Here is a 24,750-nt window from a genome sequence, read left to right as displayed (position 1 = left end):
GTTCTTCACCTACTTGCTAAAGTTTGAAATTCCTTTAGTGTGAATCAATTTGACATAAAGCACTTGAAATGAAAATGCTTGGTTGGAGTAACCATGACTGACGTTAATTCCCACTAAAATGTAATCACTCAATAAATCAGGAGAAGGCATGATGATATGAGAAAGGCTCAGTCTTGGGAAGAGACGGGAGGTGGGTACTTAGAAGGTCTACGATGGAGAAAAAGCTGGAGAGTGAGGGGGGAAGGACACAAACTGGCCAACCTAGAATTGCCAAAGAGAAAGGTCTCAGACTGACATCTGGCCAAGGCGCTCCCTGTTTTTCTTTAATTCTCATGGGCCAGGAGGGGTGTGTGCACTTATCTGGTCCAGCATACATGCCACATTTGCAGCTTTATTGGAATAACCGCTTTGGATCCTGGAACGCACACCGGCATACCAGGTTTGTAACCAAGGCTCTTTGTTCATAGAGTGTTCAGTAGTTACAGGACTAGTCAATTAACACCACACTCTAATCTTTGCTTGTCTAGCAAAAGGAAAAATGAGATGTGCCTCAGCCACACTTTGCCTTGGACTCACCCTTAGGATCCGGTTGAAATCCTCTTTGTCTACTCTTAAGAAGTGGCAATTATCTTCTCTCAAGACGATAGAAGCAGCTCTTGGGGCATCATTCACTAATGCTAACTTGCCAAAGTCATCCCCTTCGTGCAGGGTACACACCACGCCCTGGAGGAGCAGAACATTCAGATGAAGACGGTCCCTGAATCTGAGCAAACACCCACTCACCTCACGCCACAAGACCCCCTTTCCCCCAAAACACTGTATATATAAACGGGCTGCACCCAGGGATGCCAAGGGAGAGTTCTATAATTAGATTATAATGTTTTATTTTTTTCATTGAGTAATATGGATTATGGCCTAACTTAAATGTACAATTTTATATATTTATTTTAAATCTATGTATCTATAAGGAGATGAGCCCCAGAAAGTTCAATCTACTGAGTATGGTAATTGAGATAATTTATGATTAGAGATGCTATAATGTCTTTTCTATGTTGAGTAACAATGTTGTTGCAAGTCTAATTGTAGCATTGCATTGTTAATACTTAGAGCCACACTAGTAAATGGAGCATAATAAAGTTTCAAAAAGAGAAGGATATATATACCTTGCCATAAATGACTACATTCACCGATCCTTTCAGAATAATGTACCAGGAGGTGCCTTCTTCCCCCTGGTTAAACACTAGATACAAAAAGATGAAAAGACTTATGACAAGAATAGAAGCACATCAATATAAATTACAGCTTATCAAATCATCATTTTTAAGTCCCCAGAATTATGCATTTATTCCAGAAGGAAAAAAAATTACTGGCAAATACTAACTTATTCAGGTGGAATACTGTCTCGTTTTCTATAGAACATGAAAGGAACAGAAATACTGTGTTATTTGCTATGCTCTAAAAGATATGAATTTACTAGAGACCAATGTACCAGCAATCCATTTCTTAAAGCAACACATACACTTTCCCCCACAATTCATCACAACTTATTACGTTATAGAAAATAGTTTTTAAAAGTAACCTGACCACCAGTGTGAAGTTTGAAAACATGAAAATCAGCACTACCTAATGTTTATGGATACCTATGGATATTATTTAAAAATGGGTTGGAATGACAGCCACTACATATAGGGTAGGAGTTATCTTGGTGAGGGAAGAAAAGAATAAGATAAAGGAAGGAACAAAAGGCCTTCAACTGTATCTATATCTATAATTTCATTCTTTAGAAAATATGAAAAAATGGCATAATGTTAGTGTTTGATGAAAATGAAGTGCTTGTAATTATCTCTATTTAAAAAAATATTTTATTTATTTGAGAGAGAGAGCAAACAGGGGAAGGGGTAGAGGGAGAGACAGAGAATCTCAAGCAGACTCTATGCCGAGTGCAGAGTCCAATGCAGGACTCCATCTCTCGACCCTGAGATCATGACCTGAGCCAAAATCAAGAGTTGGAAACTTGACCAACTGAGCCATCCAGACACCATATTTAAATATTTTTAATAAAATGAAAGCAATCAGTTAAGTTTGAATGAAAAAAAAATAGATGAGAAGTTGTAAGTCATCACTGATGATAAAAATAAAATATATTAAAGTGAACCTTTAAAATGTGAAGAAAAAACATTCTTACTAAAATAGATACCCATGTTAGGAATACCACTTATGATGACTGAAAGTAAAATATTGTGAAATGTAATTTTTATAAGTTTTTGGTTTTACAATTCATGTTCCTGCTTATTTGGCTAACACAGTCTGAAAAAAGAACAAGATTTTCCAAAAAACATCTCTTGAAAAGTTAACAGGTGTCCATTTAAAAAAGTGTCCTATGTTTCACTAAATTTAAAAAATGTCAGTTTAAATGGAGCGAACATTTTTCTTTATTGCAGAACTTCCGAGAATCTTGGTGCGCTGGTGTGTCTCCTGATCCTCCATGGGAGGTTAAAGAAGGAAGCATTTCCTGGCTTGAAGAGACCACACACCATGTTTGCCAAGAAGCATTTTGTAGAACTTGGGAAAAATGATGGCTTAAACAATTTTGCTTTCATTTGTTAATATCAAATTTCAATGTCTTGCTTCCAGCACAGAACTAAACAACTTGCATTCTGGAGAGTTATTGATATACTCAGCACTGCTCTAGTATTTGGGGCAAAGAAATTTTCTCAGGCTTGGAGCTGATACGTGGAAATGAGAAGAAAAAGCAAGCAGGGTAGTTTATTGCTGACTAGGGCTCTGGGGAGAAAGACTTGCTCTCCGAAAACCAAACTGAAGTAAAGTCATTGTGAAAAGGTCCCACGTAGGGTCCTTTCTGAAGAGCAACGACTTCATCCCACCCTCTTTAGACACTGCCGTGGGTCAGCAGGGAGCAAGCGGGGACTCAGGCTGGCAATAGCTATCAAGCTGGTACCAGAAAACCACTTTGTGGATTGGGCACACGCTGAGAATAAATGCAGGTCCCGAGAAACCAAACTGCCACATGACCTGCGCCCAAAAAAGGAAAGCATTTGCAGTCAGGTTCCCGGGGCATATGCTCGTGAGAGGCTCGCCAGGCACAATGTTCCATTACGTTTACTTACACACAGTTCCTCCTTTGGCATGAGACTCAAAAATGAGAACACCTGCTAACTCCCGTTTCACCTAGAAGAAAAAGAGAGAGAGAGAATTCCAAAAGGCCAGATTTTGGGGGTGGGGTGGGGACTTGTTTTCCTTCTAAGCAGTGCTGACTGTTCCCTTCTGCCCACACAGCCACCCTCCACTTTGCACTCTAATCTAGAACCACTTTCACTAAATTTGCCACTGGATTCTTAAGGCTCTGACAAAAGCTATTTTACAAGTTAATTTATACAAGACAATCTCCCCCAGAAACCATTTAAAATGTGGCTTCACAGGTATGAACTAGCCAATTTCTCTGCCAGTCATCTGTCTTAGGTATGAAGGCGAGAGCACCTACGATATCAGAGGACTCTGTTGCCATGAGAGGCTCTTCCTTACATCACAGGTAATGCATCACTACACACGTGTTGGAAGAGTCAATGTCTCAGAGGTGAATAGTTAAGCCTAGATGTGTGAGCAGATTTATATTCCTACATAGCTAATTATTTTAAAATTCTAAATTATCGTCCCAAATTTTGGCTCTATCTTCCTAAGAACAAAGTGACCTGAGAACTTCCCACAGTGCCTGGTTGCCCAGGATTTGAGCTAGAAGAGGAGACTCCCCCACAGTCCTCTCAATTCCATCAAGCTAGGCAAGTGACAGCAGGAGCATGCTGGGAATGTGGAACATAGGTAAGGAAAAGGAGTCTCCTCTCACTTCTGTCTACAGCATGAACTCATGATGCCTACACATGCAGGGGAACACCAGCTGTCCCTACTCCAATGGACACAATGAGGATGACAAAGGTAGTGGTGTGCAGGAAAGGGAGCTGGGCTAGACCACACCCCTGAATATCCTACTCAGGTAGGCAAGCAAGCTTCTAGACTCCAAGTAGTGCAACAGGGCAGGGATGGGAGGGCAGTTCCATCTGAGTTGGAAGGGGGAAGGGTTTGGAGCCCTTTCCTTGGAGCTGTGGCAAGTTCCTCACTGCTCTCAGGAGACCTAACCCCCCCACCCTCCAGAGAAAGGACTGCAGGCATTGCAACCATGTGATAGCATAATGCCATCTAGTGAGCTGGGAATGAAAGGAAAATCAGACATGTAGATATTGCTAAGGGGCCTTAGAATATGATTTTTGAATACTGAAATAACTTCTAGATACTATTATTATTGAACTATTAGCATAGAGAAGACTTGTGTTACCTGGAAATCACATTCCTGTATTCCTTCTACTGGAGGAGGTGTTTTCTGTCCCTATTCAGAGGCCAAATCTCTGTCCACTGCCTTCCTAAATAACCCTGATTGTGTAAAAGTCAGAATCAGATATAGCGATTGGGCTATTTTTCACCAGTGGGTACTACTATTGTGCTCTGATACATCTGAAGCAATTTTCTCCTGAACCTTCTGCTTCCTTCTTAGTAGGGAGCAAACGTGGGCAAAGCTGGCCCTGTGGGCCAAGACAGGTCATCTTGATTTCTCTCTTTCCTCCTTTTGGTTCTATATTCACGGAAGGGTCTCAGAGCTCTTCTTAAGGCCTAGTTCTCTTGTCTAAGTGTACAGATACCAAGATTCAGGTTTGGAAGAGTCAAGTACATTTTTCAGTCCTACTCACTCCTACTGCTTCAGGGTTTAGGGCACATGGCCAACTATTAACAACGTGATAATACCTGATCCCATTTTGGGATTGTTCTTGGGTATAACTTCTTTACCATCTCATGAGAGAGAGTAGGGGTGATTTATGAGGTAGAATTCAGGCACTCCTTCACCACCACCCCCAAACCATAATACTCTCCTCCACTGCTAACAGGACATTTAACACCCCCACCTCTTCAACCATGCTCAACTAAGAGAAAACCTACTGTGGTAGAAAGATGGGATAAGGCCTTAATGTGAATGAGCTCTTCATAGATAATCTCTAGGTCATCCACGGTCCTCTGGCCAGGTCTACAAAGAAAAAAGTAAAAAGAAAACAATGACAAAAAACTCATCGTAAAAGCTTGAAATAAAGAAATGGATTCGGGGATCAGTAATGTGTTGAGGGGACTTCTTAGGAGAAATCTCTGTAAAAAGATATTGACAGAGGGTAAGATCACATCATTATAATTCCTAAAGGGATTTTTGAAATGAATGTGCTCCTCGATGGAAGGATGTGCACGCAGTATCCTTCCCTTCCACTCTCAGGGAAGAACATTGTGGTTGGCTAACTTTCTCTCACTTTGTAGATGATTGCTCTAAAAAAACTGTTTTCAGGGATCCCTGGGTGGCGCAGCGGTTTGGCGCCTGCCTTTGGCCCAGGGCGCGATCCTGGAGACCCGGGATCGAATCCCACATCGGGCTCCCGGTGCATGGAGCCTGCTTCTCCCTCTGCCTGTGTCTCTGCCTCTCTCTCTCTCTGTGACTATCATAAATAAATTTAAAAAAAATTAAAAAAACTGTTTTCATTACTATCTGAATCAATAACTACAAAACTTGTCTTTTAACACATATAGGAACAATTGATTTCATCAACTGGATGACTGATCCAAATTCCTTGGGATCTTGTGTGATGTTTTAGCCTAACAGAATAATGCTGCTGTCACTATTGTTTTGGGGAATATAATATGCTTCTAGCATGGAACTCAAATAAAGGGTTAATAGAGACTCAAAATTTCTGACCTATCCCTGACAAAGTCAGGGCATGAGATGAGCAGAAGGCAAATAGTCATGTCTGGGATTAGTCAGAAAGGAAGAGAAGGAAGGTATACACTCTCATTTCCCAAAATTTGTTCCATGGATGACCAGTCTTTCATGAGATGTCAATCACTGTTGTATCTAAAGTTTATTTTTCCTATAAATTATTATAAAACTAGTCTAATAACCTGCCTCCAAGGATAGAATATGCAGGTGTTATGGACACTTTGGCATGGGAGGACTGAGTGGATTCCTAATTGTCTTTCATGCTGGTGATTGTTCTGGAATCACTAATAGTGTTTAATTATACACCAAAGATAATTGACATGACTGGTCAATAATTTGGGTTTTCTACTGCTCTCTACAATAAAAGGAATCCTGGCGAATAGGTTTTTGAAATTTAAAGACAAACATACACACACACACACACAAAATAAAGACAAACACAAGGGTTATTAATCCTCAAAGTGCTATGTGGATGGACAGGCAACATTTACTAATTGATGCAGCTAATTGATACAGTCATGTATGTCACCTCTTAATTACTGTCAGTCTATTTTATGTATCTTGTCCTAAAATTCCAACAATTTATGGTATTCCTCAGTGTTACTGTATGCTAAACATTTAAACCTTCATGAGGTACTGATGGTGTTCCATCCTTAATTACATTACATTTTAAAAAGTGTTCCTTGGTCAAATCAGTTTGGGGAGTCTTGGTGTACTAAACCGAGCACTGGATTTTGAGTCCAAAGATCAAGTTTTAACAGTGCGACCACTCAACAGGCATGTGACATTAGTGTCAGTCTCATTTGTAAAATGGGGACAATATCTTCCTGAGAGAGATGTGGGAGCTAAGGAAGTACTGGATGTAAAGGTACCTGCATATTTATTTAAGTGGAAAAAAAAAAAACCTACCCCAGCAAACATATTCAAAGTTCAAACCCTCACTTCAAAAATTAAACAAACTTACAGATAAAGTATGATGTTTGGGCCAGCAAATTACATCTGAAACTTAGCGAGTTATTGGGTAAGTAGTCTGAGTAATCAAAACTGAATTGTAAATATTCTAAAATAGTTGACTGGATTGAATAATTTAAAAAATTAATTTTGCAACCATATTATACATAATATCAGGGACTTGACAGATCAAGTGGGGCTAACTGGAGGAAGAAAGCTCTTTGCATACCATGCATATTACCTCCTCTGTTTCCTAATCCTGACTATTCAAAGGGACGGGTGCTAAGTCCATGACCCAGAGCGATGCCAGGCAGCTTCCCCTCCTGTGAAGAATCGCCACTGAAGGACACCACTGTGCATCAATCGGTGCTTAAGAACGGAACTCAGAAAGAAGAGGACCCAGAGACCCCGAAGAAAAAGCTATGGCCATGGGGGCTCTAAAGGAACCAGGCCTTCTTAGGAAGGGGCCTAATCTAGCACTTGACTTAGACATGGGCATTTTGAAACTGGGACCCTTGGGGATTTAAAAGTCAATTGAGTCACCTCAGTCCATCTCCTGAGATAGCAGCAGCTAATGTGAACGTCTCAGGTAGGCATAATAGGATTACGGCTCTTCAGCACGAGGAGCAGCCCTGCTGTTTCTGCTACTTGACATCAGCTGCAAATAGCATGGACCCTTCTAGAAGCATGACTAAAAGGGAAAACAGTTGCCGAGTCTCATTCTCACCTCCGTGGGGAGGAAGAAAACTCAGTTGGGAAAAGAGGTTAGAATTTAGCACTAAAATCTTGACAGAGTCAAAGTTGGGAACCGATCTCTGAGTTTAGGAGGAGCATTTACAATATTAATCAGTGTGAACTCCATACTGACCAACTCTTACAGATTAAAAAAAAAAAAGTGCTGTCCTTAGGATCTATAGATCCCATTATGTTAGAACTAATTATGTATGCCAACCAGACTCCAAGAGAAAATCAAATGAAAATGGTTATATTTTGTCCAAGAGTTAAAAACCTATGATGAAGCGCGCTGTCAGCTGCTCGACACAGCATTTGACACAGTGGTTCAAGGCCGTCCTTGGAGCCACTCTAGGTCATCTTAGGACCAGCACCGGAGTGTGGGAGAAGAGAGCTGAGGCTGGTAAAGAATTGAAGGAATTATGGAAATCTCTTCAACACCCTGCTGTCCCAAACCGCCGAGCGCTGCCTGGACCTCCTTCTCCCCACGCTGCCACGCTCCTGGCTCTCTCCTGCCTTCCTATGTGCTTCTCCTCGTCTTCTTTGGTCTGTTGTTTTTTTGTTCATTTTTGGAGCTGTGCTGTATCCCAAGGCTCTGCTGTCAGCCCTGAGTTCAGTGTTCTCTACCTTCTCTCTCTCTCTGGGGGGGACCCCCCCCAACTTTCATCTATGTAATGCTGAGACCTAAGTGTTTATCTCCAAACAAATGTTCCTGAGCTCTGAGGGCTTCCTGGCCATCTCCTCTCTGATAACCCGTAGGTTCCACGAGCTCAGTGGGTCCAGAAAGGCTCCCTCATCATCACACAAGGCTTTGTGAAGGCAGATCTCCATCTCCTTTTCCAGACTCGTCTGTCTCCCCTCTCTCCACACCTTACCTCATGGCTCTGCTCTGCTCCAGCCATACCAGACACCTCTGCATCCCTGCAACATGCAAGGCTTTTCCGTGCCTCTGAGACTTTCCACGTGCCCTTCTCTTTGCTAGATTTTGTTCTGCTGCAAGTCCAACTCAGATCTCATCTCTTCTGGCTAAAATTCATTCTCCAACCCTTATTCTCCCATGGCACATAGTCCTGCCACTGTGGTAACCACAACACACTGGGAAGAATGCTTAAATATTCATAACTCTAGTCTATTCTCAAGAGAAGCAGCACCTGGAAGTGCAAAGGGCACTGACTTGGAAGCAGAAACTCCATTGGAGATCTAAATCGGGAACTTCCTAGGTATGTGATCGGTGTAATGCCTTGTGTCTGCATCTGTAAAGTGGGAATAACAAAGGATTGTCATAAAGATCAAACGAGTTAATATATGCAAAGTATTGATACATCGGGAATATAGCCCAAGTGCAGGATGGCATTGTTACCAGGGTGCATGCTCAATATAGCTCATCAGATGCCCGAACACACATGCTCTTACAATTCATGCTGAATTGAGAGTCTGCCCAAGGGAGAAGGCAGCAGTACTGTGGACCAACTCTTGGTCTGAGGGATATGGGGGCTTGTGCTCTGCTGTCCTTCCTCATGAAGATCAAGTAAGAGGAGGTGCCTGTGACACAACTCATTTTTGATATGGCACATGCTTGTGTCATGGCAAATAATAACAGAGGAAGTGGACGGGATAATACTGAACCTCGCCTCTTCAAATCCCATAAAATGATAGAGAAGACATATTTTCTATAGGATTATGGATTTTATTCATCCAGCTGTGAGGAGGAAGTTACCACGTTAGACCAGCTGAAGTCACTCAGTCTAACTAAATCAAGATCAGTGGCAGCCCGGGGAGAGGTGACCATCGAAGACCAAGCAGCACTTGCGGGGCTCAGCCCTTTGTTGGCTGTATTTTTATCTGCCATGCTAAAGGTCTGATGGGAAAGGTATTTTAAAATCCAAAGCAGCACTGAAAACAAACATGCATCACCATCACCACAAACCACAAAATAGTACAATGGGCAGACCAGAGGGTTGTGGGAATCTTGGGGTGATAGAATAAAATGTCTGGGAAAAGGCCGGAAGCAGCCAACAGCTCCATCCTCACAGATAACCACCACAGGAGGAAGACAACAGAGAAGGCAAGGCAGGTAAGATAAGGGCAGGAGAGGGTCAGACTGCTTCTCCCAGGTCAGTGGGCAGTCGGCCCTCTTTCCCATGCCCCACACTGAGCAGTGGGCAGCAGCAGTTTCCCAGGCTAAAAACTGGAGACCTGCTCTCTAAGACAAATGCCCAGGGAGAAGTCTGCCAGAGAAGCCCTGGGCTCTCCTGCCAGGCACAGAGGAAGAAAAGGAGGGAAATACCCAGAAAGGCTCCATTCCTGAGAAATCCTCCTCAGTTTGGCAGCTAACGGGAGGAAGGGGCGGGGTGGGACTTCAGCCTGTCTGCTCCCCACCTGCCTCTCATACAGCAGAGATTGCCAGGAAACGTGGCCTCCGCTGCCTTCAGGGGCGACCCTGTTGGGGACGCGGACCACACCTGCACAGAAATCCGTGTGGCGGCCTCTCCTACCCCCCGGACCTCCATCCATCAATAACCACTACAGAGAAGCAAACACTTGCACGAGAACTTGCTGGATGCTGTGGCGAAACCCATGGCAGCTATTTGGAAACGTAATGGAACAAAGTGTAAAACCAGTTTAGTCTCTGAGTCATAAATAACATTCAACATGGAAGGAAAAAAAAGAAAAAAGAAAAAAAAAAGCAAGCAAGCAAGACAGACAGACACAACCGTGTGGTCTCCCGTGGGCAGTGTAATCACCAGGCCAGCCACCGTCGCTTGGCAGTCCACCCAGGTAGCAGTGAACTTTTTTGGTCCTGTTTACAGCACATGTTTTTTTTTTTTTTTTAAAGATTTTATTTATTTATTTGTTTGAGACATAGAGAGGGAGAGAGGGAGAGCAGCAGAGACACAGGCAGAGGGAGAAGCAGGCTCCACGCAGGGAGCCCAACGCAGGACTCGATCCCGGGTCTCCAGGACCAGGTCCTGGGCTGAAGGCAGCGCTAAACCGCTGAGTCACCCGGGCTGCCCTACAGCACATGTTTTAATGTGATGACGGAAGTCAGGACTGCGAGGTGTGAGTGGACTTACTCTAAAAAAAAGCCGAGTATTTTCCCAGTTAGCAAAGCCACGGAAGCATTTGGGAGAGGTGGGCCGCGAGCAAACTCACTGATGTTCCTGGGGCCTCAACCTACCGTTAGGACTTGACGTTGAGGGAAGTCGTAGGGAGCAGGTCAGGTGGAGCCCAAGTGGCCAACCCATGCCCACCAAAGTGAATCACACTATGAGCCCCTCTCCCCGCACCAGGTGGATCTTGGAGTTTGCGGGACATCAATGACAGGCCAGCCTCTCCCAAGGCCGCCAGCTCAGAGCTGCTGTGCCATCTAGTGTCTCAGAAAAGACTCACCTCTCTACTCTTGATCTTGATCCGCAACCCCCCCAACCCCCCCTCCGCCAAAGGGCACCTGAGCCTTCCCCACCACAATCGCTGAACAAAGTCACATTTTAAAAGCGGGTTTCTCATGGCAAACAGTGGCATTAAGCACCTCTCATGCTTTGGTCTTTACGGGGGTGACAGGGAAAAAAAAATGGAGAAGAGATCCTGCAAATCAGACCCCAGCCTGTTCAAACGGTAATGAAAGGGTCCCAAGGACTGAAGGCAATTTGGCTTTCAAGAGTCAAGGGAACACTGTGCCCCAAGCCGGAGGAGGGAACTCCCATGCACCTTCACAGAGTAACCTATGAGGCTGGGGAAGTGAATTGACTCTCTGGCTGCTCTGAGTGGCAGCCGCTGAATGTACCTGGTCTTTACTTGTCCTTCTCCAGATGTCACAGGGAGAGATATTAGGCAGCCCTGCTTCTTTACAAATCTGCGTGGTGCCACATTGATGTGGATTTGTCGGATCCTGCTGTGGAAAGGCCTAGTTTCTGCAGGGGATGCATTCTGGCGGCAATGTCTAGTTACAGACAAGATAATAAACGGGGATGGATGGAGGAGCAGTTTATACATTAAAGGATGGGAGGGCTCAGGTGATATTGGAAGCTGCTGGTAAATACAGTTTTATCAAGGAATTTATCAAGGTCAGAGATGGAGCTCCTCAGTTATTGGAACGTGGATGAAATGAGGGATTCGTCAACACACCCAGCAGCACGTTGGCGTGGCCAGGGGTAGAATATGCAGGTAAGAAAGTAAATAACCTAGTTCTTCTGGACCTCTTGTCTGGTAGACCTATTCCCTGATGCATGGCGAAAATACCCAGAAAAGTCAATGTTGTAAATATGTAGGAAGCCATGGTCATGCTTCAAAGTAAAGGAAATGCTTTATTTAATTTTTTTCTGAGGGGTGGGGCGGGAATGCTTTATTTTTCTTGCAACACTCCCCCTCATCCCACCTGACTGTTCAGTTTGTAAGTCATTTCTCTAACTTGGATCCTTTTCCAACACTCTGAAGATCTTGAGATCTCACCTCTCCTACTTCCCCTAAAGGAGGTTTGGTGTCATTTCCCACCCTTTTGTCTAATAAACCAGCAAAACGTGCTTCTTTTTCCTCACCTCCCAGAACCCTCGCTTCATCTTCGATAGATCTTCAGGGTTACAGACATTCCAGGAACCTGGTGCCTGGACACTTAAAGTGTCCTGTTTGGCTCTGCTCACTGCCCTGTCATACCACCCTCCCTTTGCCTCATCTTTAACCCAGGAAAGAACATGTTCAGTTTACTTCAGATGAAATTAGGCATTTTTTAGTTCTGATAGCAATGCCTGTGTCCGTGGGATTCTTTCCTTCTTTGTGAGGTTAGAAATGAATACAGTCTACCACTGTAGTGAAGGGCAGATGCTTTAGGAATATTTGTGAGAAATGAAGTCATCCCCATCAGGATATGGGGTAAGTTTCCATAATTAAAGCCCCTGAATGCTAAGTGTTTTTAGGACAATGTAATTTAAGGTTTTTCATATTTAGAAACTGAATATGCCCAACATTCTTCCAGAAAAACTGGTTACTACGGGGACATGCTAGAAACTTAATATTAAACCTTTGAAAAGGGGCAAGTATAAATATTTTCCTTTAAAATACCTAAGCAGTAAGTTGAGAAAAACAAATTTGGATAGCACCAGATAGGATAGTTACTTGTTTGTCTTTGTGTATGACATATATATGTATCAGATAGAAAGTTCAAACGTTTTTTGAGGGGTGCTATGTAGATGCGTTACTACTTTTTCCTTGCAAAAATTAATTCTTAATCAGGGACAGTTGGATTATCCATATTTCTTTGGATTTTACTTCTCATTCAGTAAATACACTAGAGGGGATGAAGTTGAGGCAAACTAAGAGAGGAAAAAATATTCTCCATGAAAAAAAAATGGAAATGAAATTGGATGTGGAGTAAGCAGACATATGGACTCGGTACCTGGTTCAGCCACATATACTTCCGTGTGATATCAAGGAAGGCACTTGACATCTATTAAGCTCAATTTCTTTTCATGCAAATGGTAGATAATGACATAAGTCCTGCTCATTTCATAGAGTTGTTTTGAGATTCAATGATGTGAGGACCAATATATAAGGTCACTATATGAACTACAGTGTGATTCATATATTATTAGGTTTTGTTTGTAATTATGGCTAGTGGGTTGATGTGAATATTTTTCTAAGTAGATGATAATGCTTGTATTCCATTCAGGTCTATAAGGTAATAATGGAGTAAAATGAGATTAGTCTGAAGTAATTATTTTTAGATCAAATACCCAAGACATCTTTCCTCATCATTGCTCTAAGAATAAACCCAGGAGGCCGTTTTGAATCCTTTTTGGCCTGAGAAAGGTGGTAGACCACGGTAAATAATACAGATTCTGGAGCCAAACCAATCCTGAGTCCAACACAAGCAGGTGATTTAACCTGTGTCTATTTCCGAATCCATAAAATGGGGGTGATATTAATAACTACCTCATAGTTCTGTTGAAAAAACTGAACTAGATCACAGTGGTTAGCATATGTATGCTCAATAAATGTTGGCTATAATGAAATATAATGGCATTTTTTTTCCTGTTTACAATCTCCTTGTGAAGTTGGACGAGGGTAAACGCACTTTATAGTTTAAGAGATTTGTAATCTAGAGCTATTGGGTACTAACTAGTAGATTTGGTAAGACTAGAATCCGGGGCTCTGCAGCTCAGTCTCACCTTCACTTTATTTAATAGCAGTCTCTTGGGTCCAATGCATGTATCTCAAATGCTGTCATTCAATTCTTCAAATACAATTAATTTTAACCTCAAAGAACTTAATATCTGGTATTGTGTCTTTAGTCTTAACATTCTCCACAGCGAGCAGAGAAAGCTACCTACTGGGAAGCTGATCATCCACACCCCACTTTGAGGTTCTGCGATGGGGCTCCCAATGGCTATAAAATAGATCCAGTGCGCACAGAGTGCAATCTGACCTGGGCCTAAACCTTCAGGCACATTTACTAGCACTCGTGATCTGGGCATTCATTCAGCGTGAAACAGCTTATTGTTCCTGGCTGGAACTTCCTGACATCTTTCTGGCCCCAGTCCCACCCCTGTACTCCTGTCAGGCTAGGAGTTCTTTCTTTGTTCTGGGAAGAAGTGCAATAGAATATTATTTTTTGTTGCTGTTAAGAAAGGGTTTGAGGGGCACCTGGGTGGTTCAGTGGTTGCATATCTGCCTTCGGCTCAGGTCATGATCCTGGGGTCCTGGGATCAAGTCCCGCATCAGGATCCCTGTAGAGAGCCTGCTTCTCCCTCATTCTATGTCTGTGCCTCTCCCTGTGTCTCTCCTGAATAAATAAAATATTTTTTTTTAAAAAGAAAGGGCTTGAGAATGAACGTGACATCCAACAAGGCCTAACCAAATGTAGCAGGGACATTGGAAGGTAGACCACTATGCACCTATTAAAAATCTTGTCCTTGGAAAATATTTAAAGTTAAGGGAGAATATCACAATATATTATTAATGGCAAAAAGTTAGGAATTGAAAAAAATAACCAAGGGACATGCACTAAAATGTTGATAATTATCTCTGGGAGATGTGATTGCAGGTGTTATTTTTCTTTAACTCCTTTTAGTAGTTTCCAAATTTTCTACAATGGACACATTGATTTTTACAATAGAAAGTCATTAAAACCTTGAGGTAATCTTATAATGAACCCTACACTGTAAATGGGCAGCTACATCCATGTTCCCCTCTCCCAAATTTGAATTTCAATGGCAGTAATCCAGTGGTTGGCTTCATGGGCACATAAACATGAAGGTTAAGTAGTAAATTGCCTTTACTAGGGGAGAGGCAACAAATCCAAACCCAAGAAATGGCCTACTTAATGCAATCATTTCTTCTGGTAAATTCTACAAGCTTTCACTTAGAGCACAGCAATCTTTCCAGAAAAAAACAAAGGCAAAGTTTGTCATGCAGTGGAAGAAAAGATTCATAGTGAATTTCTTATTTCGTAAAGATCAGGATCTTTAAGTCGTTTCTTTTTTCATCTGATTTGCATTTGAGGATGAATTTCATAACTTTGAACATTTCTTGGCATATCCCAACAGAAATCAAAACCCTAGGCACCACTGATTTTAGGCTTGCTAATCTGGGATCCCTCGAGGAAGCAAATTTCCCTGTAATTATCAGGATTTCAAATTTCACACCCTCAAAAACAGCTTGGACAGATAAAGAACCTCTTAAAAGAGGCTCTACTAATTTGGAGAAAATACACAGGCTCTCAATTGCCCTCTAGAGCAAGTGTGTGGAACAGCAGGTGGGGGCTGTCTTAATGCAGCCAACTGACCAAGGTGTATTTTCTCATATCACTTAATCATCTAAATTGTTTTCTTTTAAACTTATGCCCTATAGTATATGTTAGAAAATATTAACTTATCACATAAAATAAACAAACTCAAGTTTTGGGCCCATTTGGAAGATGCCAGAATGTGCCAAGAATTCTCTTGTTCATATCTTTGTTACATATATTTTATGTTTATGTATTATTTCTTACATTTAATACACACACACACACACACACACACACACACATTCCATCCCCTTCTGCTCAGGCCAAATAACCACCTATCCCTTTCTCAACTAGTTAAGCTTCTAGACTTTTAGGGAATTTCAGATTTGCAGACCTACTTAGAACTAGATTTGACAAATGGCATTACTTCCTTTCCCTCCCATCTTTAGGCTGGTTTCTTATAGATCTTTCTAAATGGTGGGACATCGTGTCTCACTTTTCTTGGAAGAAGAGGCTGAGAGGAATGTATGTCAAGAGCCTTCTTTGTCTCCTTGAAGCCTCTTTTTATCCACCTAGCCCCAAGTTTATAACATTCTGCTTATCTGGTCCTCTACCTTTTTTTTTTGCCCATGGTCCTCTATCCAAAAGTACCTGCTCAAAGGTAAGCAGAATGAACATTTCTACTGGCAAGGGTCCCCACCATATCTACTTGCTGTAGGGTAACCTCTTGTTTTTAGGCTTATAAACAAAGCAAAATCAAAACAATTAGCTCCAAGAGCTCATTTTAGGTTTGATATCCCTGTCTTTGAGCTGCAACAACAACACTGTCAAACTGTCACTGTTCTGTAGTACTTGCCCCCCAGTGCCATCCAGGTCTGCACCTGTGAAACCAGGATGGGCATTGTGAGTCACTCTGCCTGCCACCACATAAAAAGCTAATTTCACATTCAGAATGTATGTTTTTTTTTCAATACCAATAGCAACAAGAGTATGCCAAAAAATTTCCCCTGAAGCTCTATTCTGTTTTTTAAACTACAGAACATTCTTTCATAGTTTGACAGTTAAAATGCTGCAGTTAATGTAATAAACAGAGAATTTTTCTAAGTAGCCTGTCAAAACAAGTGACACTTTTTTTTTTTTTTGCTAGCGAGTCTCAGATTCAGAACAATGGGAAGTACCTTTCAAAGCAACATCTTCATTATACAATCAAATTCTCAAAGTAATCTTCTCATCAAAGAATATTGTGTTATTTCTTTCCCAGTAATTATCAGAGTTCTGCAGCCTCTCTGGCAGTGGTGACTATTATAAAATGCAGCTGTGCTGCGTTAAAAAAATTGAGGGGTCCTGCCCCGGTCGTTATGGAGCCAATGCATCTCATGCCTCCACATTTCCTAATGACTTGACTTTCTGGGCAGTAAAAAGTCAACATTTCCCGGCCCTTTAAACATGCCCTTAAGTTTCCAGGAGCAAAGTGCTCAGCCGGTCTCTTTAAGGATAGTGGTGATACTGGCAATTCTTGATCAATTAAGCATATTTTTTTCCCACTTAAATAAAATTAATAGAAGCTCCAAATGTCATTATCAGGCTGCTCCCCCACGGCCCCCAAAATGTGTGTTTGTATGTGTGTGTAGAGTTTGAAAGTCTGTCCCCCAAATTAGATTTCTTCTTTTTCACTTTCCCATCTCTTAGGGACTGTCATTCCAACAGAAAGAAAAAGAGTACTAAGTCAGAAGAACTGAATCACAAGTTGATTCCACTTTTGTAGTATCATTAAACCTGGAAAGATGGGAACATCCCAAGGGCACCCAAATGATGTGTCTTGGAATACTGGTGAAACCTGTACTTTCCAGTGACAGACTAGAAAAATCCAATCTTTGGAATGTAGTTTTTTCTGAAGAATCCTTGGGCTGCCAAGGATCATGCAATTCAGTGCTGTATGGAGGGAAAAAAGCACAAGCACAGGCTTCTATTTTTAAGGGTCACTAATGAAACTAGCTCTCAGGCTCTTGTGAGGGTGAATCAAGCAATTAGCATGAATGTTTCTGGCCCACAGCAGGCACTCAATAAATGTTTCTTGCATCAGAATCTAATTTGGGAGTGCTTCACCTACTGGATTATAAATTCTCCAAAGGTAGGAACCATTTTATTACTTTTTTAAAAAAAAAAACCTCTTTAGCAGATGCTCAAATATCTTGAATTGAATGGCATTTCTGCTTCCCTTGAAGCAGCTAAACAGCTGAAAGTACATTAGCCAGGATTATATAGTTGCTGGATCATTCATTCACTCAGCAAATATTTACTGATGGTCTATTGGGTGGAATGCACAGAGCTAGGAATATGGCTTTTCTTAACTTCTATGCCAGATTCAATCCCCATTTCCATATCATACTCTATTAATATACACTACATTTTCCTTTGTAGCATGCACTACAGCTCTTATAAAATGATTCCTTGAATAACTAATTTTTTAAGATCTGTCTCTTGGATGAGGCAGAAAGCTCTAGGAAGGAGGTGCAATGCTCTTGTTCAATGTTTCAGCCTTAGCAACTAACATAGTATCTAGAGCAAAACAGGTGTTTATCAAATATTGGAGAAATGAATGAATAAATGAATGAATGAAGTAAAATGAGATCTGTTTTTGCCTTTCAGAAATTCACAGCTTGAAGCAATGTTTCTCAACAGGAGCATTATTTTTCAGACAGCTCCTTATTTTGTAGGGTTCTAGGTATTGTTGGGTGTGCTTAGCATCCCTTGGCCCTTGCCACTGCCCAATGAATGGCAGAGGTGCGCCCCTCATGCATGGACTCAAAATATCCCCCGACCTTTCCAAATGCCCTTTAGGAGGCTGTCCCGCTTCTCATTCAGAACCAATCACTGTTTGGTGTCAACTTGAATGAAAGTGGCAGCCGGAAGGGGATGGATCCAGACAACAGGACAAAGGTATGTGGGGAAGGTAGAGGCGAAGCAGGCTGACATGAAAGAAAGCATGGTTTAGAATGGTGTTCATTTGAGTTCTCTCTGCCCTGATGGTACTCTTGTGTCCCCTCAGCCACTCACCCCTGTGATCCTTCAGAGAGAGCATAAATTGGCTGGGCAAGGTTCTTGGATGCTACCCATAATTAGGTCAGTGAGGGCTGGCTTTTATGTTTGATAGTTTGGATTTTTCCAACAAATTTGTGTTTGAAGGAAGGGTTTTGGGGTTCAAGGGGCTGAACTAGAACCAATGTTCTAGAGTTAAAAATGATAGCACTAACTGGATCAGGGAAGGGAAGGCCTTTGAAACACATGGTGGTGGACATTAAGACCCAAGAGAAAGTTTTGGCAAAAGGGACATAACACGACAAAGAAATGAAATATGTTGAAGTGAGGAAATAGAAGCACTGAGAAGTCCTCTATGTTGGTCTCAGGGGCAGATGTTTGGGGAAGCTGCTCTGAGGGACATTACACTTTTGCAAAGTGCCTCATGGCCATACAAGACATGTAAAGTGTAATGCTCTTGTCAAGACCCACTAATGTGTGGAGTTGCCAAGCCTGTGACTCAGAGCCCACATCCACGGCTGCTCGCACTGGTTGCAGGGTGGAGGGCCATTTTATTCCCAGAAAAAAACATAAGCCTGTGTATAGTGGCCTCAGAACCAAGTGCCAACTCATCCTTTATTGAAAAGGATTCCCTGAGATGGGGGCCGTGGCATATGCTTCTTTGCATGGCCTAGAACCATGAGGAGTAAAGCAGGGGCTCAGTACACTCCTGCTGATTAAACACTTCAGAATCCTTCAGTTTAGCTGATGGGCTGTTACTGAGGGTAAGGAGGGGTTTCAGCTGAGATGGAAGGGGGAGAGCATCTCACTGGTGGAAAGGAGGCTTGGAAGCACTAACAGAGCAGTGGTATTCTCTCAAGCATGGGTCTTTCAGCTGAAGAGCAGAAGGTTCAGCATGGCTCGAAAGGATGCGTTGAATGAATGAATGAGCACAAGCACAGGCATGATGTCTGTGGTTCTGACGACCTCCGTCCTATTGCATTAGAAAGAAAGGGGCTGCCGCAGCCTGGCATAGAAACAGAGCAGTTTCTGTTTGTCATTGCCCAAAGGTCGTTTAATGTGTGGACTCAATTTTGACATCCTGAACCAACCACTGAAAATCTGTACAGTTTAAACTCCTACAAAAGGGAAATGGAATTATCTGGCTCAAAAATAAAACAGAAGGGAGACGAACACTGCTGTGTCACCCCTCTGGCCCTGGGGAAAGGCCAGGACTTTTGAAATCAGCCTACTTCCCTGTGGCCCAGGCGAGCGTGCCTGCACACCCCTGCACCCTGGGGACCACCGAGGGCGAGCCCGGTGCCCTCACTCACGGTTTACGGAGGATCATCCTCATGTGGGCGTCAGGGCCCATCTGCGACAGCAGCAGCATGGTGTCCTGCAGCTCCTCATCACACTCCTTCTTCTCCTCCTCAGTAGGCAAAGGGGCATCCTCGTGCTCGTCATCCAGAAATCGATAAAATAAATATTTGTCTTGGAAATGGTGCTCCTGGTCCACTACGTGAAACATGAAGGCAAGCGTCAGCTGTTGTGCGTCTGCCTCACAGCCCCGGTCACCAGAAGCAAGCGGATGGTGTCGGGCAAGAGAGCCGAGTGACAGCCAAGTGGTGAGACTCCTCGCCCCTCTCACGGCACTTCGCCTGGGCCGTGCAGCAGGGAGACCTGACTTCCCAGCTGTGGTCATGCACCTCGCAGCTCTCTCTGACCCGCCCGGCTCCGCTCCCCGGCTCGGGCTCGCCCTACCACTTTCTTATGAGAGCCTGCCAACTCTTCTGAGATGAGCACTCTGACCAGCAAAAATTGCCTTGGTGACATTTTCTAGCATGTGGGACATGTATCCCAAACAGGAAAATAACCAACTGCCAGACCGTGCCTTATAATGGGATTTGAGGGCAGACTTAAAACGACCATACTTTATAGGGATCGGAATTCATGTCTTTTTTTCTGTATGTATTGTTTGTAAATGTGTCTACACTGAAAAAAGAAAAAGGAAAAAACAGAGTAAAATTAATTGTTTGAATGAAACTGATGGGACCAAGCTTCTAGGTCCTATAATCCTAGAAAGAACTTAAGGTAATTTCCATCCAGTTCTGATTTTAAAAGTTTTTTTTTTTCCTCTTGTTCCTTTTAAAGAAAAAGAATTAGGGGGATCCCTGGGTGGCTCAGCAGTTTGGCACCTGCCTCTGGCTCAGGGCACGATCCTGGAGTTCTGGGATTGAGTCCCGCGTCGGTCTCCCGGTGCATGGAGCCTGCTTCTCCCTCTGCCTGTGTCTCTGCCCCTCTCTCTTTCTCTATGTCTATCATAAAAATGAATAAATAAATAAATCTTTAAAGAAAAAGAATTAGATCTTGGTAGGACAGTCAGTGAACTCGGCTCAGAATCTCTCATTTCTAAGCCCCCTTTCAGGATGGAGCATCAGCATGGCCAAAAGATGAAGAGAAATGGTAGATTCCTGGTGCTCAAAATATGATCCCCAACAGCAGCATCAGCAGCATCTGGAAGCTCATTGGAAACATGGACCCTCAGGCCCCATCCCAAACCTGCTGAGTCAGAATCTGCATTTTTAAGAAAGATTTGTTAATTTATTTGAAAGAGAGACAGAGCGGGGGAGAGAGAGACAGAGAGAGAGAGGGAGAGAAAGAGAAACCCTGAGTGCGCACAAGCAGGGGGCTGTGTGGAGAGGGGTAGAGAGACAGGGAGAAGCAGATTCCTCACTGAGCAGGGAGCCTGACACAGGGCTCAATCCCAGGGCCCTGGGATCATGCCCTGAGCTGAAGGCAGAGCTTAACCAACTGAGTCACCCAGACACCCCCAGAATCTGCATTTTAACCATAGTCCCATAGGGTTCGTATGCACATTAAAGTCTAAGAAACACTGATGAAGGCATCATTAGATTCTCAGGTATTGTTAAGTTAAATGAATGATTTTAATAGTTTGTCAGTTTGGAGAAATGGTCTTAAAGCAAATGGCATAAGCAGTTCAACTACAGTTCCACTCCAGGACTGACCAGCCACCCTGCCCAATGACAGTCCCTGCGGGAATCAGGGGCTTCAACTGTCGAGCACATTTCTGATCTGCAATACGGTCATCCCATGTGTATACAAATCGGCTCCCCCAGATAACACCATAGTTAAAAGGCAGCTTCTGAATTCATTACTGTCTTTCATGCTATCAACCCAGCCACACATTTCATTGCTCTTCATTCGGCCCCCGCACCAGGATTGCTATGCTCAGAGTATAATCACACTATCAATGAACCATGAATGCAAACTAATAAACATAATTGGAACTGATGCACTTGGGTTGTAATTTCATTTTCCCTTCATACATTCTCCCAAGTTAGGAAGGCACAATGGCGGAACATAGCAATCAATAGCCTCCACTCGCCGCATTTGTATTGCTAAATGGAGATGCTGGCTCTGTGGGCCCCTAAAGGGATCATAATTCTTTTTTTGCCCATGTGGGAGTTTAGTGATGACTTACTAGGGAAATGCACTTAGCATTTCCAGAGGGTTTTCCAGGGACTGTGGCTCATCTTACCGTGATTGAGAACACTGTCCTCCACCAGCACCTGCCACATGCCAACAGCTTGAGTTCGGGAGTGAACGCATGAAGTCTGCTGCAGCATCCAGTCCACCAGCTCAGTGCCCACACAGCATTGCCTAAGGAGAGGGGGGGACACAAAAGAGTGGGAAGTCACCCCCTTGCAGATGAAGGCTGGGAGATGGCTTTTGAAAGACCTTCCCGAAATGCTTGTGCTCTTCCACCCTAAGAGGTCTCACTGCAAACAAAGCACATCCTGGTGTGGCCTCAGGTTCTCAAACTTGTACAAACCAGTAAAACCACTCAGCTCATGAGGGAACCTTCCAGCCAATGAAAAAGCGTTACAAACTGCAGATCCAGGGGAAACAGAATGGCCACGAGTTGGGGAGCATTATCTAGCAAGCTAATCCCAGGGCCAGAAACTCTCTTGCCTTGAGTCGGTCCCAGAAAATCTCAGTGTAAAATGAAGGCAAAGCAAAATTCTGAATTCCTTCACCTGAGCCTTGTGAGGAATGAGTTAATGTTTGTGAGGCACTTGGAGGTGCTCCATGAAAGGCGCTGTATAAGTGCAAAATTATATAGCACTTTATATTTTCAAGTAATACTACTGATCTTCCTCAGAGGGGTGTTGGGAGAAACAAGCAATTAGTGATGCAAATCTCTTTGAAAAAAGTCCTATGTAATGAGCATCAGCACTTCCACAGAGCCTGTCATCTGAGGAGCTCCACATGCTTTCTGTAATAGTCACACATTCACCTGTATGTAAGTTGCCCCTCTGTGGTAAGTTTGTTGGGATGGGCAAACTACATGTGTTAGTTAGGAAACATATAACTATACACACAGACACACACACACGAGGGAACACTGAGGTGGGGTGTGAGAGAAGGGTGGGGTTTGTGGCATGATGGTTCAAAGGTGGAAATGAAATCTTGAAGCCCTAGGAATGAATCCCAGGGATAACATAGGAAGTCACAGAGCAGCTGGGTCTATGTTGCTATGTCATTGGTGGCCTCCCCTTTGTGCTAAGGACAGCACCATCTCTGGGGTGGAGCTCAGGAGCTCCTCTCTAGTTTAAACTGGAGAAGTTTCCTGGTGCTGTGCCATGCTAGGAAGAGGCTTAGCCTGGGAGGGGTCATGAGATACAGCACTCGGTCTACTAGCTAGTAGCTATGTGACTATGGCCATATCGTTTAAGCTCTCTGGTTCTGTTTTCGCATCTGTAAAAAAAACAAGGAGGAAAAGATGGCCTCTAAGGCCACTTCCGGTTCTAATATTCTAGGAAGTCTGAGATCTGTCCAAGCTCCTGGGGTGCCCTGATTCAGATCCTACTATTGAATATTTCACAAGGAAGATGTACTGAGAAGGCCATCAGATTTCTAGGGCTGCTCTGAAAACAGTTCTATACTCATATAAAGAACTTCAATGAGCAAAGGAGGCATCTATGTACTGTTCATTCTGAACATATGACCTGTCAAAACATGCCTCTTCCAATTTGAGAATTTATTAATGGGAAAAGTCATATAAAAGAATAAAAAATTAATTCCATGTGGCTTTTAATTCGATTAATTATCTTTACTAAAAGGAACTGAGATGATCTCAGAGCACCTGGGCCTTTGTACAGGGTATGAGAACCCTGTAGTCAGAATACAGAACAAAGATACATAGCTGGGCCACTTGCAGCTGATGGAATCACTGGGCTGCCTCTAGCCACTTTAGAATCGATGGTGTACCTTAGCATGTGATCATTGGAGGTGACACTGCATCTGAGGAGACTTCAATGCTCTAATACTGCAGCAATGACAAAAGTGGGTAGAGAGTAGGAAGGAGAGAGATGGAACTGGAAGTACAAGATTTGGGGCAAGGAACCCAAACTCTGGTGCAGAAAAAAAATCATCCCTTCGGCTTCCAGTTGAGTCCATGGGCTATTACCAACAGATCATTAATTTGTGTCATAGGGTGTGGAATAGACATGACACCTATATTTCAGGGGTTTAAAATGTTAGTACTATGGAGCAAGAAAGAGTTTATGGTTTCTGACTTCTAGTTTCCATTTTGTCTAAAAGATGACATATTTTAATGGAATTTCCCTAATGCAAGTCAACACTTGGAAAAGCATAGTCACATCCTAAGTCAGGGGAAAAAATAATAAAGACTGAAAAAGAAAAAGGTCATTTTTCTTTTTCATATGAGATTTTGAGATTCACTTAATAAGTTAAACTGTTCTAACTCTCTGTGGAAACATGTGACACATGATTTTTTTTTAAACCTTACTTCTCTTAAAATTATAGCAGTGTGTAGAGACTACAGTCTCCCAAAAGAATGAATTTCCAGGGTTGGAGAGTTCCCAATGCAGTCATCCAAAATGTTAGCTAGTAAATATCAACATTAAAAGGGCTAGGTGTCTTAAGAAATGGCATATGTCTTAAGAAATGGAATGTATCCTGTTTGATAAGACCAAAGTGTTTCTCAAATCCCATCTCATTTCCAAGTTTCTATTCAAGAAAAGGCCAATTAATGTAACAAATATATTGTCAGTTTTGGTCTTGTAAACATATTCATGACAAGCACAAACAGAAGAGTGTTTGTTTTCATGGAATGCAGAAAAAGTGATCCAAAGAGGAAGAAGCCACGTTTTTCCATCTCTTTCCTTGGGAAAGAAACAGATCTTGAGGCACATGTACTGGAAAGTTTACTATAGGTTAATCAGGTCTAATTTTATAGGTTCTGTCATAGTTGACAGTCACTAGAAAGATACATATCTTTTATGATAACTTTAAAATTTGTATTCTAAGCTTTTCACTGTCTCTTATGAATTTGGTTCATGTGCATCAAATGGCTTTTGACTCATGCCAGGTCTGATGGGTTCTGAAATCATGTCTAGGCTAAATGCAAGAGTTGAGTGATTGCTGAAAGAGGGTTATGAGGGTGCTCCATGGGTGGAAA

At 42.7% G+C, this 24,750-nt stretch overlaps 1 protein-coding gene across 12 annotated transcripts in view; it reads right to left on the bottom strand.

Annotated features, from left to right (window-relative positions):
* The window catches only part of RAPGEF4 (Rap guanine nucleotide exchange factor 4), a 282,834-nt gene that overhangs the window by 58,488 nt on the left and 199,596 nt on the right, over positions 1-24,750 (bottom strand). For all 12 annotated transcript variants that reach the window (XM_038584850.1, XM_038584851.1, XM_038584852.1 and 9 more), the window contains 6 exons: positions 21,805-21,926; positions 19,577-19,760; positions 5,005-5,089; positions 3,129-3,189; positions 1,164-1,240; positions 577-723 (listed from right to left, as the gene is read on the bottom strand). In XM_038584850.1, the coding sequence (XP_038440778.1) occupies positions 577-723; positions 1,164-1,240; positions 3,129-3,189; positions 5,005-5,089; positions 19,577-19,760; positions 21,805-21,926 (676 nt within the window). The remainder of the gene's footprint in view (positions 1-576; positions 724-1,163; positions 1,241-3,128; positions 3,190-5,004; positions 5,090-19,576; positions 19,761-21,804; positions 21,927-24,750) is intronic.

The sequence above is a fragment of the Canis lupus genome, chromosome 36, assembly GCF_011100685.1.
Source record: "Canis lupus familiaris isolate Mischka breed German Shepherd chromosome 36, alternate assembly UU_Cfam_GSD_1.0, whole genome shotgun sequence".
NCBI classification, from domain to species: domain Eukaryota; kingdom Metazoa; phylum Chordata; class Mammalia; order Carnivora; family Canidae; genus Canis; species Canis lupus.
This window is presented reverse-complemented; position numbering and strand designations above follow the sequence as displayed.